Genomic DNA, 16,094 nt, shown 5'->3' on the forward strand with positions numbered 1-16,094 from the left:
GAGGCACACAGGCCTGCAAAGAGAAGCAAAGGAAGAGTGTGAAAGTGCTTTTGGGTGGAGGCATGTTGCCTTGCAAGTTATGAATGATCTATTTTCCTGACTTTTATATGTGTTTCTCATTGGTGATTTTTTATATTAATTCCAAAAGCAGTTAATAATAAATAAAACATTCATTAAATAGTTTAAATAAAGTCATCTAAACAAAAACAAACCAAAATGACAAAAATCCATTTAAGAAATAAGCATAAATCAGTTAATTTTCAAAGGCCAACCAAAACAATAATCAACAGTATATTTCTGCCTGTTTTCAGAAGATTAGCATATTCCTGGTGCCAAAATCCTGTCTCTGATCCAGATTTAGTTTGTTGATTATTTGAAGCATGAAAAGAAAAGCTTGATCTCATCTTCTTCCATCACTGAAGCAAATAGGGAAATGAGAAGGTGCCACTTACTCCGATGTCATTTGTGCAACTAACTGAAGGGATGTGAAGCCAGCAGTTAGAAAACTGTCTCTGTACTGGTTCATTTTGATGGCACTCAACCAATCTTCTACTGAGGTAAAGGCAGTGAAATCTGGGATGGAGCGATCCAACAGTGGCTGAGAAGGCCTGGAAGAGAAGGCAAGCACTGGGTCAGAGATGGGATTTAATTTAGAACAGAAATATAGACAGCAAAAGAGTTGCTCCTTTTATTCCCTTTCCACTGATTTGCTTGATCTTCTGCTACTGTTCATTTGAAACTGGAGCTGATCCAGTGATTAAATCCTCTGAAGTCTACTACTGATTCAGTGAGTTTGCTACCGAGCGTGCGCCTGAGGCGTGCCTGTGCAGTGCTAAAAAAGGAATATTTTGAAGCCTTCTCAGTCTGCAAAGATAAGTAGAACAGCAAGGGGGAGGGGAAATCTGCTGTGCCACACAATTTAGATGAGTTAAAAAACAGGAAATCCGATGATTCTAGCCAATATAAATTGTGTGTCACAGGTGATCGTCAACCAGCTGATCATCGGAAATACTAGTTCGCCCGAACCAGTAACATTTTTTACTACCGGTTTGGATGAACTGGTCCGAACCGGTAGCATTTCACCCCGGAGCTGATCTGGTAGTCTTCTAGAAAACAGTGTGATTATTATGAAATGATTGGGCAAACTGGAATGAGCAAGCATTTATTTTAATCGGTGGAACTGAAGTAAATGCAGTTACTGATACTTTTGGTATTTCAACATTCTTGTAATTGCAAGTGAAAAAGAAATCCTGGTTATTTCTTGCAACAGCAATTAGAAACGTTCATTAATCAAACTATAAATTATCTAATGCTATTTTGTCAGAAAGGAACTTATAAAGAGGTTTGATATTTTGCACATCTATTTAAATTTAATGTATGTATTAAAGAGGGATAACTGATCCTCCAGGTATCCTTTAACTAGCTACAGCCTTATTTGTAAATTTCAATATGATGTTTTAGGCTCCAATTAAAACATAGTAACACACGTGGAAACTTACACAGCGGTGATGGTAGCCACAGTTTTGAGGCTCGCTGGATTTCGGATCATTTTATCTAAAGTATTAACTATTTCAGCAAACCGTGGCCTTGTGTTGCGGTCTTTTTGCCAACAATCTAACATAAGTTGATGTAGAGCAGCTGGACAATCCATAGGTGGAGGGAGCCGGTAATCTTGCTCAATTGCATTAATTACCTATAAATGTAATATACATACACATATAATGTGTGTCAATGGAGTAGAAAGAAATATAATTCTGAAAATCACTGCAGTTAAAATAATATTTTAATCAGAATGTCGCTTAAACCATTGCTACACATGCATAACCTTCCATATTTTTCATTTTATTGCAGTTTTTGAGTGGTTGATTCCAAGTCCATAAACATAAAAAGAACTGAAAGTTCCAGGATTTAATATTCAGAAGTGTTCTCCATCTTTCTCAGAATTTACTATTTACCAAAGATAGATTTATTTTTCCATGTCTGACATAAGGGCTATGTCCCAAGAACTACCAAGGCCAAATCCCCATCCAAAGGAAGAAAACAGAAAAGAAAATAGGTAATATCTTAATAAGCCACCATGAAAATATTAGTGAATTTTACAAGTGAATCAAATTTGGCTTTATAAACATGTGTTTTGGCTTATACAATAATGGCAATGAGATGGAACTTTAATCATATTGTTCATTATGCTACTAGCAACTATCATGTGGGATAATTTATCTAACTTTTGACTATGGCATAGAAACCTAAACTTAAATTTTCTGTGATTGCCAGGATCCTGATCTTAATCAGATCCACTTATGACACTTATTTGTTTTAACAGGAAAGCTTTCACTGGCACTAATGGGAATTCAATCACAATGCAAAAATAACAACTTTAGTGGTATAAATTGGCATATACCTCAAGATGCTCCTTCAGCTTTCTCCTAACCACAGTTGTAAAAAAGCTTTAGTAAGGCTTTCTAAGAGATATGGTGACTCTGTGGTTAAGAAGCTGAGCTTGTCAATCAGAAAGGTCATCAAATCCCTAGTGGCGAATAACGAACTGAGCTCCCATTACTTGTCCCAGCTTGCCAGCCTAGCAGTTCGAAAGCATGTAAAAATGCAAGTAGAAAAATAGGAACCACTTTTGGCGGGAAGGGAACAGTGTTCCGTGCACCTTTGGCATTTAGTCATGCCAGTTGCATGACATCTTCAGACAGCACTGGCTCTTCGGCTTTGAAACAGAGATGAGTACTGCCCCTTAGAATTGGGAACGACTAGCACATATGCGCAAGGGGAACCTTTACCTTTACCTTAAGGATTTCTCTTGTTTGCTTATCTGGGCTGAAATACATACTATGGAATATTTTCAATATTATGAACTCAAAACTAGATTAAACCAACTGGAATTCCAATCCAGCGGTCCTACCCTTTGCACTTCTACCTTCTTTACTTTAAAAAATGGAGCCCTTTTAAAGTTGAATCATTTCAGCACACTAATAGCATGCAATCAGATATAAAGGAAATAGCTTGCCCTCTGCACACAAGGAGCAACAAAACAGTGCTGGCTCTGGAAAAAAAGGGTATTCAGAGGTTAATTTGTCTTCTGTTGCTTCAAGATAAAGGGAGTCACTTCCCTGTTAGCAGCCGCTACAATTCACAGTTTCTGCCTATCATGCTGTAGTGCAGAACTTCATCAAGGCTCAACGCCTCGCTCATAAAGTCTCTGAAATATTTCAAAAGCCTGCCAGGCTCTTAGTGTCCAATTATCACACACTGGCTGGCTGGTCTTTCCAGTTCCTCTCCACTTCTCCGTTTCTTTCATCTCTTGATGCTCTTTCTTACAGTAGACATTGAAGGGGAAAGAAACAGCAGCAGCAGCTGATGATTTTGTATCTCCCAGTTAGTATTGCCAAGTGTCTCTCTATAGCTCAGCATGCAACGGGGTCGGAGCCAACAAGTTATGTCTGAAAGGGACTAGTACATAAAGCAGACATCCTCACTATGCTCAGAGAGAGAAAAGTGTGGTTTAACAATTACAGATGGGACTCTTTTTAAAACTGCATGTGCACAATACATGTAAAAATGTTACTATATAGTGTAATGGATGATTGGTTGCTAAGTTGTTAAGGAACGTATTTCTTAACTCCAGTCTTCTTTGCAAGTGGAAATGGGATTACGCCCCCCCTGCCCCCACTTCATAGCCATTAAGGTGAAACTGGACTGGTCAGTCCTAAACAGAATAAAGTTGCTGATTACACAACAGCAATAGCACTTAGACTTATATACTGCTACATAGTGCTCTACAACCCTAATTAGGCAGTTTAAAAAGTTAGTATATTGCCCCCAAAATTTGGGTCCTCATTTTACCAATCTTGGAAGGATGGAAGTCTGAGTGAACTTTGAGCCAGTGAGAATCAAACTGTGGGCAGTCAGCAGAATTAGCCTGCAATACTGCATTCTAACCACTGTGCCACCCTGGCTCTTGTGGTTATTCCATATGGGAAAATCTAAGAGAGTTCACACTCTTGACGGTGCACTTGAATGGTATCAAAATAAAGCTTTTTACATAGTGTAGCTATCTCATTCATCACTGGTGAGAAAGATGGAGGTCACATCATAGAGCATAGTAGAAAGAAGTGTCTTAGGAGTTAGAGCTTTAGTTGGGGAAAATACTTTCCTCATTTTCCAGAGCCATTACATCTATAACTAAAAATAACTCCTGTATTCTGAAAAAGTGCCTGCCTGAAAGCATTGAAGACCCATAACAGGCAAATATCCTACTTAATATCGATAAGTTTGAACATGAAATACATGAAAGAAAGACATACATCTAACATGCTGGCTAGTGATGAGAATCTGCTACAAATTTCCTCCTAGATATATAGGTGTATTATTTCAGTCTTCAGTATACTTGTATTTAATAAGTGATTTTTTCCACTGCTAGAGAAATCAAGCAAAGTTTTACTATGTTGTGCAGAAGGCTTCATAAACTTACATCTTGATTGGACATGTCCCAATAGGGTCTTTCTCCAAATGACATTACTTCCCACATAACAATTCCATAACTCCATACATCACTGGCGGAGGTGAATTTACGGTAGGCAATAGCTTCTGGTGCTGTCCATCTCACTGGAATTTTTCCACCCTGAAAGACATTAATTATGAAGGTAAGCAGTGTAATGTACCAAAGGTTACCTGTATAAAATTTAACTTATTTAATAGATAGGTATTTATCTAAATCTATTGCAATTTCCAATAGCAGCATAGTCTTAGAAGGAAAGGAATTCAATTTAATGATATGTTCCAAAGATAGGACACATTTTTCCTTCTTTTTCTTGCATATGAATACAGACGTTTGTTGAATATTGCTCTTAGGCTGATTAACACATTAACATTCACGAATTACACTGGATTCTGTTAAAGGGTTATTTCATCAGTACAAGCATACTAATACCAATAGCAGATTTTTGGTGTCAGACACATGATTCCAACCCACCAAATTGTTTCCTTATGATGAAGAATATATCTGGTGTCCTACTTTCTACCACCAACACCACTACTACTTCTACTTCTACTACTACTACTACTACCTCTTCCTCCTCCTCCTCCTCCTCCTCCTCTTCTTCTTCTTCTTCTTCCTCTTCTTCTTCTTCTTCTTCTACTACTACTACTACTACTACTACTACTACTACTACTACTACTGTGTATATTTGCTTCCTACAACCTTTAGTTATCAAGAAATTGCATTTTTAAAACGGAGAGTTCTGCTGCAAAACCAATGCTAGGCGATGATGTAATGATTTCATAGTTTGTATCTTAGCATATGAATCCAAGTCAATTGTGATTTAGTAAATAAATCATGCTTAAGAAACAGATGGTTTAATGCAATATGTAATGCCAATTATTTTTTAAACACGACTGAGTTACACATAATCTGCTCTATGGAAAGCAGGAGAATGTTTTCCAGAAGCAATTAAAGTATGATTGTTATTCATCAGATATATATCCTATCTTTGTCTTTTAAATTCAAGGCAGCATAAGTGCCATTCCCATTTTTCTCTCCACATTCCTGTGAGGGAAGTTTACCTGAAAATAAGTGATTAGTTCCAAATCTAGTGAGACTCTCAAAGGAAGTTAGCAGGCCTATGAAGATTGACCATTGATTGCAGTTGTTTTTAACAATAGTTTGATATATACCCATAAATAATCCTATAAACTTTTGCTATATGCAAGTAGTAAATGGTTTCTGTGAATTGCAATTTCCAGATGGAGATAAAACAACTAGTTCAAATTATTGTATTAATGCAAACCCGAGAACAGAGCTTGGTTCATGGCTGTAGCTAATATGCTTCATTTGTTTCATGGTAGAGACACTAGTACTTTCTGCATGAGAAAAGAAATTAGCATTGTGACATTTATTCCAGCTGTGGTGTTCAGCATAAACAGTAGCTAACGAAATCTCCTGCTCATGAATGCCAATGGACAAGCAAGTGTTTTGAAAAGGACAGCATGTTTCCTACAGAGAATATGTAGGTGTGCTCCCACTTCTAGGCCCAACAGCAGACGTCAAAGGCTGACAGTAACAGCTGTTTCCTTGCACCTCTTTGCATACTAAGTAGCAACCATGGTCTTCAGGGTTTTATCCTGAGTGACACTTCCTCACCCTTGGCTGTTTGTATTGTGAAACACGAACATTTTTTTGCTTCTGGCACTTTCCCCTAAGAAAGATACCAAAGGAAGGGCAAGGAACTGGGGTTGCCTTTGGCATATATATGACAGCTCATCACAATTTGCTGAGCATACCAGATGAAGCAAAGCAAGTGTTTCCGTTTCTCATTTTAAAATTATATATTGCCAGTGATATGTAGTAGCTAATATAGGTACCCTTTCATTTTACTTCAAAATACATTTCTAAGCACATCTTATAATCAGTATTAAAAAGGGGGACAAACTTATGGCTTGAATGAAGTGTCAAGAAAGACAACATTGAACTTTTTTTTCCCTAATGCAGAAAATAGTTTTATGCTTTTGTACATTGCATTATATTAGAAGGGTCACCCTAAGTATTAATGAATTATGATTAGAAATAGCTCTAGACAGAAAAGGTTGTAGGTTGCCATCTGTTTGAATCAGTAAATTCAGTTAATTCAAAGCTTGATGGTCATCACTTTTACCTGAACATCACAGAACACGTAACCCCAATAGGTAGACCAATGTTCCTCAATTTCAGAAACGTTAAGATATGTTAATTTCAACCTCCAGAATTCCTTGGCCAGTTGAAATCCACACATTTCAAAGCTGATGAAATTGAGAAACACTAATCTAGATGATAAAACTAGCCAAACTGTATTGTACTTAAGCAGTTATTTGAGCAGGCAAAAGGAATAGATGCAGGGCTGTGCAACAGAAGTAAACAAGGGAGGGGGACCAGAACCATTAATAGTGCTTGACTTATTATCACGTACTTCAGTGATTTGACTATGAAATTGGTATAAATTAGTTTTTATTGTGTTGATTATCTGCTTCTATCTTGGAAAAAAGTATCTACTGCCACAAATTTGGGGGGGGGGTTACAATCCCCATTGCCACCCCACCAAATAGTTATTATATCAGAGTATCAGAGGAGGAGGAGCAGAATTTTCATCTCTCTCTTCTGCCTCTGCCTCTACTGCCATACAAACAATTGTATGCAAAACTGTAGGCATCTGTAGCCAAATTGTGTGTTTCACTGAATCTCTTGGGGGGAAGGGCTGAAAATGGATATTTTAGAAAGACAGCAACCTGAAACATGTCCCAAATCAACTATGAAGTTTTTACAGGAAAAAAAATTAAAGGTTTTTCAATTACCTTCATTGTTGTTAGATATGAATAGTACTAAAAAAAAACTATGGGAAGAAACAAGGATGGCATAGGATACTTTTAATCTAGAAGACTTCTAGTTGGAAGACTACAGTGCAACAATACTTCCAAAGGACATGTTACAAATAATGACTGAAAAGTTGTTCACACATTTATATCAACTAATCACTGTTTTCTTATTTTGAACCTGCAAACAATAAAAACTAGGTCTGAATTCAAATTTGCAGAAAGATTTTAGCATTGGAAATTACCTGGACTTCTTTTCACTGACAAATTCATTGCCACATGTAATTGGACAGAGATGCCTAAACAATTGCATGCAACTTTATCTCCTTTTACAAGAGAAAAGTGGGTGATGGAGGAGGGTGATAGTTAACAGGCAGAATTGATGACAGAGATTCTGCAGCCAGCAAAAAAAAAATGATCTTGGCCTGAAATTTGCTGTTCCCATTATTGATCCATATCCTGATTCCATTGTCTCTGTCCCCACTTACTGCAGTCATTTAACTTCCTTCCAAACTAACTGGTGGTAAAGTCTAGCATATGTTACACACCATATGGCTGTTGTGATACAGTATCAGAATAATACTTTGACAGCTAACAGTAGTAACCTAAGGCTGTGTCATTCATGAGCTGGAAATAAAAAGGAAGACTATATCAGTGAAACAAGTCAGAAAAAAACAGAGATAGTCAGGTGAGGTTTGCACTATAGTTAGAAGCAAGTTGGAAAGATGGGCAGTTACTCATTCTTTCTACTCATTCTTAGAGCACTACTCTAAGATATGAGCAGAAACATTTGTTGTTGGGGGTTTTTATGGTTGATCTGTTTACTATCCCAACAGGGAACATAATTCTATATTTTCATACTCTATTTGTGCCATCATGGTTAATAGGTGAGTATCGTATCACCTGAACAGGTTGACCGGTAAGGAGAGATAAGTAATAGTTAATAGTGGTTTAGTACAGTAGTAGTTGGTTTCATTTTTAGTGATCTTGTTTTCAGATGAAACATTCATGTCACAATTAAGTTTAATATAAAAGGAAGGGAAAACAAATAAAACAAAACATTGACCAGGGGTAGAATTAGTTATTTTCATTTCCTTTTTAAAAGTGGATGGCACAAGAGATTTTGCCACTATAATAAGAGCTCCATTTAAAAAGAGACATTTGCTTGAAGGTTATTGTCTTACTTATCCCACAAGAGCAGAATTATGAATCTACCATGGGAAGCAATGACGTAATTGCAAGCACTGCATCACTTTCCAGCTGCTTGAAAGGCCATTTGGAGCATAAATCTACTATAAAAATACAGATGATAAAAATCTGCTTTTTTTCCAGACGTAGGAGAGGTCCTATTATGTTCAGTGGACAATTTAAGCTCACACTGATTTATTTAAATGGACTGCAAATGCAGTTTAGAGAAGAAACAGGATTTCTAGTTAAGCCATGTATTTCTGGTTCACTGCTGAAATTCTTGTTGTAAAGTAACATCACTCCAATTCTACCAATTAAACATGTTTTTGGGGGGTGGGGGTGGAACTGTAATATTTATAATAATTTATGCCATTTGGCTTGTTCCTTTTTTCCCTTGATTATTATTTTTGTTGCTGGAATTTATTCTGCAAGAAACTAGTCATACTACATGAGGGCTTCAGTTTCAATTTAGACAATGCCAGGGATAAATGCTGCTTCCAAACTTTACACAGCAAGGCACTTCCCTTTTTGTGAACTGGGAGGCTTTAATAGCTATGCAGAAGACAATAGAGGCAAAGATGTGTTCATGAGATGGTCTTTATGGATGTGTCTTTTTCCAGACCCCTCCCCTGATGCTAGTTTGGAGGAGGAGGACAAATCAGTCCCAGGCACCTCCAGGGGAGATGTGGCAATGCGTTGGGAGTGACCGGTGGCTCTGATCAGGTAGCAGCAAGCTCCAGGTCAATGTCAAAATCACAATTGCAGTGACTGGATGAGCTTCTGGCTGAGTGCAGGCAGATAGAAACACAGCTACAATAAATGAATTCTGAGGCTTCAGGCAGAGATGGAGCTGCCAGTGGCCAGTGCAGATAAGGAGGAGGGATGCTCCTGATCCATGAGCATTCAGGGCTAGGAGGCGACAAGAGCAGTGCCGTTCAATTCAACAACCTTTGAGGTGGCAGCCACACCCCTTGTGATGGGCTGCACCAGTGTTGGCTATTTAAACCAGCAAAAAGGGGGAAACGATCCTGGAACAGCATGTTTGATTGCTTTTCTGAGTGTTCCTGTGTCATCTGGAAAGGGCTGCAAACCATGGCCCATTGGATTATCATCATCATATTTGGGGTCTGTGCAACAATTTGTAATGGGAATTTTTGATCCTTTTCTTTTGCATCAAAGGCTTTTTGAAACACTTGAGTCTTTAAAGAATACATTACAACTACCACACCAAAACGCTGCTGTACTGTTTGTTTTCTCGGTGTGTGTGTGTGTGTATGTGTGTGTTAATGACTTTTTAAAAAGTATGATTTAAGCATTTGCAAGACCAAGGCATCGTTTTAAATTTTTAATATCTTTCTAAATGGAACAAAGGGACGTGTTGGTTTGGTGGCTAAGACGCTGAGCTTGTCGATCAGAAAGGTTGGCAGTTTGGCAGTTCGAATCACTAGTGCCATGTAATGGAGTGAGCTCCGGTTACTTGTCCCAGCTTCTGCCAACCCAGCAGTTTGAAAGAATGTAAAAATGCAACTAGAAAAATGCAGACCACCTTGGTGGGACGGTAAGAGAGTTCCATTTGCCTTCGCTGTTTAGTCATGCTGGCTACATGACCATCGAGACATCTTCGGACAGTGCTGGCTCTTCGGCTTTGAAACAGAGATGAACATTGCCCCCTGGAGTTCGGGAACAACTAGCACATATGTGTGAGGGGAACCTTTACCTTTAAATGGGACAAAAACATGACCCACATTTCCCAATAATATTATTTGCAACTGCTGGGGAGCAAAAAAGAAAGAAAGAAAATAGCAAAACCGAAACAGTACAGCACTTCATGAGTGGAAGTAGTTCATGAGTATCCCTGTCTTAGAGTTTCAAAAAGAGGACTGTTCGATAAGCTGTTTAAATATAGGATGATTCAAGTATAGAATATGCAAAATTAGATGATCCATTGACTTAATTTCAAATGTATTTTCTGAAATTTACAAAAACCAAACTGAATAAGCGATTTTGATGACTGAATAAACCTGTTAATAGCCAGTAGCTGTTGTTCATCCACACTGGCCGTTTTTGGAGATACTAGCAGCTGATCTTAGGAAACTGCAAGGAGAAACTGCCTAAGACACTTGCAAATATGTTCCAATAGTGATAGCTAAAATTGTTGTGATTTAGATGTTTGTTGTTGTGACTTTCTTAGATAAGAGAACAGTTTTAAGCTATATTTTAAATCAAGAAGCAAGGAATCCTGGTTTGCTTTGTTTTTAGCAGTTTAGTTTGAACTCCATTTGGCACATTTGCCCTGAGCAGATCATTTATTGCCTTTATTAAAGAGGGAGAATCCCATGGAGACTTTGGATACACAAATTGTAATAACATCATGGTCATAACCAATACCATCTTACCACTGAGATTCATTATACTTTGCAATATGTAAATCTAAATTTAATGAGCTGTTGGCAATCTGAGATGTGACAGAGGAAACTGTATGATATCTCAGAAACAACAGAAGTTTCAGGAAGAACATATTTCCAGTGTCTTCACAAATTTCATTTTTTAGTTGAATGGCTCTGTGGTGGCTGCTGTGCTGAGCCTATCACAAGTCCTAATGATAAGTATTATTTTGTTATTCCCTCGGATTTGCCATCTGCTATGATCACCTGTTTGTTCATGGCTTAATTCCCATATCCTTAGAGCAGACCTAATCTCTTTGTTTCTTTCTTTTTTTTTTGGATCTTACCTACTTGAGATCAGGACAGTCTCTTGCAATATGTGTTCAAATGAATTTTAGTCTTCTTTATTAACATTCCCATATTAGCATCCATAGATAAAAATTAAAATATATATTCAATTTGGACCATTGAGTAAAAATAATTAGAGCAAGAGGACCAACGTAGCATGTAAATTATTATAAGAGGCTGAAAGCTAATGAATGAAAACACCTGTTAACCTCCTCAGCTCCCCAGACATTCTGACATGCAAAGTACCTACCAAAGAGCTGGTATAAGTTGGATCTGATGTGTCATCTTGCAGGTAACGAGAGAGACCAAAATCAGATACTTTACAGACCAGGTTGCTGTTGACCAGGATATTCCTGGCTGCAAGATCACGGTGAACATAATTCATTTCTGCAAGGTACTTCATGCCAGCTGCAATCCCTCGTAGCATTCCCACCAACTGAATGACCGTAAACTGGCCATCATTTTGCTGTAACAGTGAAAAATAAGCACAAAAATAAGCATTCACAAGTGCAGAAACTAGAAAATAGGTTGGGAATAGAAGTCTCCCCAAAACTTATAAAGAAGGAAAGAAATGGTTGGAAATGGGAGGGAGGGAGGCTGATTCGGGGGAATTTAATAGAACAGGCATAAGTTAGAGGAAGTGAGCTAATTTAGAAGAATAGCTAAAGAGAGAAATGAGAACTAGAGAAAATTGCTAGCGAAAGAATGAAAGTGTTGAGAAAAAAACAAACAGGAAACTTTAAAAGCTGAAGAAAAAGAAATCCAGCTAAGAGGATGTGCAAAACAGACCCAGTAGATTCCATTGTCCAAAACTAAGAAAAATCATATTCTAATCGCAGCAGAGCCAGGGACTGGAAGGAAGGTTATATTCAATTCTCCCAATTGACGTTGCTAAGAAGATTTGTAGATTTTTGTAGATTTTATTAATATTTGTAGGCCGCCCTTTTCCCTGAGGGGACTCAGGGCGGTTCACATAAAATCGGGGAAGGGGAATACAGACATTAAGATAAGACATATAATAAAATAGTAAACAACATACATTCATCATTCGGGAGGGGAACTATCCTTGTCCCCAGGCCTGACGGGCGAGCCAGTTCTTCAAGGCTGTGCGGAAGGCCTGGACGGTGGCGAGGGTGCGAATCTCTACGGGGAGCTCGTTCCAAAGGGTCGGGGCTACTACTGAGAAGGCCCTCCTCCTTGTAGTTGCCAGCCGACACTGGCTGGCCGATGGTATACGGAGGAGGCCTAATCTATGTGATCTTATTGGTCGCAGGGATGTAATTGGCAGAAGGCGGTCTCTCAAGTATCCAGATCCACTGCCATGTAGGGCTTTATGGGTGACTAATAGCACCTTGAAGCGCATCCGGAGATCGACAGGTAGCCAGCGTAGCTCGCGGAGGATAGGTGTTATGCGGGTGAACCGAGGTGCACCCACAATCACTCGCGCGGCCTCATTCTGTACTAGCTGAAGTCGCCGGATGCTCTTCAAGGGCAGCCCCATGTAGAGCACGTTGCAGTATTCCAGCCTAGAGGTCACAAGGGCCCGGGTGACTGTTGTGAGAGCCTCCCGATTCAGGTAGGGTCGCAACTGGCGCACCAGGCGAACCTGGGCGAATGCCCCCCTGGTCACAGCCATTAAATGGTGGTCAAACGATAGCTGTGAGTCCAGGAGGACTCCCAAGTTGCGAACCCTCTCTGAGGGGTGTAGAATTTGACCCCCCAGCCTGAGTGATGGAATATTGGTCGAATCTCTGGGAGGGAAACACAACAGCCACTCGGTCTTTTCTGGGTTGAGCACGAGCTTGTTAACCCTCATCCAGTCCATAACAGCTTCAAGGCCGCGGTTCATCACGTCTGCCGCTTCATTGAGTTGGCACGGGGCGGACAGATACAGTTGAGTATCGTCCGCATATTGATGGTATCTAATCCCGTGCCTGCGAATGATCTCACCCAGCGGTTTCATGTAGATGTTGAATAGTAGGGGGGATAAGACCGAGCCCTGAGGCACCCCATAAGTTAGGGGCCTAGGGGACGATCTCTGCCCTCCCACTAACACCGACTGCGACCTGTCCGAGAGGTAGGAGGAGAACCACCGCAACACGGCGCCTCCCACTCCCACCTCCCGCAGTCGTCGCAGAAGGATACCATGGTCGATGGTATCGAAAGCCGCTGAGAGGTCGAGGAGAACCAGGATGGAGGAGTGTCCTCCATCTCTGGCCCTCCAGAGATCATCGGTCAATGCGACCAAAGCGGTTTCTGTGCTGTAACCGGGTCTGAAGCCTGACTGGAAGGGGTCTAGATAGTTTGCTTCCTCCAAGGACCACTGGAGCTGGAAGGCCACCACCTTCTCAACAACCTTCCCCAGAAAGGGGAGGTTGGAGACTGGACGATAATTATTAAGGATAGCTGGATCCAAAGATGGCTTCTTCAGGAGGGGTCTCACCACCGCCGCTTTCAGTGCGGCGGGGAAGTTCCCCTCCCGAAGTGAGGCGGTGACAACCGCCTGGATCCAGCCTCGTGTCACCTCACTGCAGTTAGTAACTAACCATGAGGGACACGGATCCAGTACACAGGTGGAGGTACTTACAGCCCTCATGGCCTTGTCCACATCCCCGGGGGTAACGTCTTGAAACTCAACCCAGAGTTGTTCAAATTGAAGACATAAAATATGGACTCTTTCAAGATATACTTATGTGATTTAATTATAAAAATAATGAGAGAGTTCGAAACATTGTTTTAGAATTACTAATTTAAAGAGATGACTTAATCTGCACCACTATCCCACAATAGCAAAGGATCTCATGAGATATTTCCAGTCCATTATCACTTAAAAATACTATTGTACTTACTCGTAGAAAAGAATCCAGGGCTCCATTTTCCATAAATTCTGTGATAATCATCACTGGCCGACTTTTAGTTACAACCCCCTCCAAACGAATAATATTTGGATGGTCAAACTGACCCATGATGCTGGCTTCACTTAGGAAATCCCGTCGTTGTTTTTCAGAATAGCCGGCCTTTAATGTCTTAATAGCCACGTAAATTTCTCTCTTGCCAGGCAGTTTCAGGCGCCCTTTATAAACTTCACCAAATTCTCCTGTAATGGGATCGATATAAGTTATAAACCAATTCTGGTCAATTTGGCATTTCAAAAGGAGAGGTTAATAAGAACTATATAAGAGATTTCATTCTGAATGATAGATGATTCTGAATGAGGTGTGTGTATAGAGTGCTATTTTCTCCCAAGATATTAGAAATATTTCTTTGAAAAGGCAGTGTTTTATTAAAAATATTGCATTTTTAAAGACTTCATGTAAGGTAGGAAGCATTTCAATAACTTCACCAGTTGTGCAAAAGAAGAAAATGCTCTCTTACTGTGAAATGGCACATAGTATTTCTTCTCCATAGCTATGAAATAAGCAGGTATCTCTTATTGGTTAGCTCTTTCATAACTATGAGTACTGCTGTTCTAAACTGCCAAGCTATTGTATTGACATATAGATATTTATATATACACAATTTTTTGGGGGGGGGAAACTAAATTAAAATAGCAAAAAATTTCAACAGCTACCTCAAAGAAAAACATGCACTGTTGTACAGTCCTTTGTGATGCATGGAATACAATCAAAGGAATGCAACATTGTACACTCAAACAATTGTTTTGGGAAAGGTGAACAGGGAGTGGAATGTTTAAAAAGTAGTACAAGACAGTGAGAATTATCCACAGTGATCACTTGTATGAAGAAAAGATGAGCTACACAGCTTATATAGTTGTCCAGAGTCCATTAGGAATCTTCAAGTGTTTAAAGAAAAACAAGTGCGTCCCCCTGAACCATGACAAGACATGGCTAAGCATGGCTCTGACTCAGCGGTGTAATCCTCTGAAGTCTGCTACCGGTTTGATTAGTCTGCTACCGAATGTGCGCTTGGCGCACCTGAGGCACACGGCGCAGTGCTAAAAAAGGAACATTTTGAAGCCTTCCGAGTCTGCAAAGGTAAGTAGTACAGCAAGGGAAGGATCCACTGTGCCACGCGATTTAGAAGAACTAGAAAGCAGGAAATCCGATTATTCTAGCTAATATAAATCGCGCGTCACAGCTGATCTTCGCCCAGCTGATCATTGGAAATACCGATTCACCTGAACTGGTATACCTTTTTACTACGGGTCAGGCAAACCAGTCCAAACTGGAGCATTACCCCCCTGCTCTGACTGCATCTCAATTCCTGAGATAACATCAAACATCAAGTGGAGTAGGAAGACAGTTGTGTGAATTGGCAATCACTCAAATAATTTCAATTAGAGGTGAATCAATTATGTTTTCTATTCATTATGATATCTATGTTTCACATACTAATAAGTTAGCTTTGTAAGCTTCAGAATCATTTGATAGTCATATGATGACCTACCAAAGAACTAACTAATGGCATGCCTCCAAAAGTAGCATTTTAGAAGATAGTATTGAAAGAAAGTAACTACTGAGCTCAACTAGCTCCCTACTATACCTCTGGAGGAAGGATAGCATTAAGAGTACCTGCCTATTTGCCATCTTGAATATGGGAGAAATATTGATTACCAAGCTCATAAGAATATATGGTCACAATACATTTGGACACCAACTGGGAAAAAGTACCTAATCTTTAAGTTAGTCTGGAAAGGGCAAAAAATAAATACTAATCTCTTTGGAAAGATGCTGTTTGGTTTAAGCAGAATGCAAAACATTATTCAGGCATCATTCCTATGACAAGTATAGAATTGAAATTTTAAAATAAAAATATTTAATGACAAACATTATCATAAACCATTTTATTGATTTTTTTTAAAAA

At 39.4% G+C, this 16,094-nt stretch overlaps 1 protein-coding gene across 1 annotated transcript in view; it reads right to left on the reverse strand.

Annotated features, from left to right (window-relative positions):
- The window catches only part of EPHB1 (EPH receptor B1), a 303,154-nt gene that overhangs the window by 28,080 nt on the left and 258,980 nt on the right, over nt 1-16,094 (reverse strand). The window contains exons 11-15 of the mRNA XM_032225657.1: nt 14,120-14,367; nt 11,521-11,736; nt 4,481-4,630; nt 1,500-1,693; nt 453-608 (exon numbers count right to left, since the gene is read on the reverse strand). Coding sequence (XP_032081548.1) covers nt 453-608; nt 1,500-1,693; nt 4,481-4,630; nt 11,521-11,736; nt 14,120-14,367 — 964 coding nt within the window. The remainder of the gene's footprint in view (nt 1-452; nt 609-1,499; nt 1,694-4,480; nt 4,631-11,520; nt 11,737-14,119; nt 14,368-16,094) is intronic.

Source organism: Thamnophis elegans, chromosome 10, assembly GCF_009769535.1.
Source record: "Thamnophis elegans isolate rThaEle1 chromosome 10, rThaEle1.pri, whole genome shotgun sequence".
Lineage (NCBI taxonomy): Eukaryota > Metazoa > Chordata > Lepidosauria > Squamata > Colubridae > Thamnophis > Thamnophis elegans.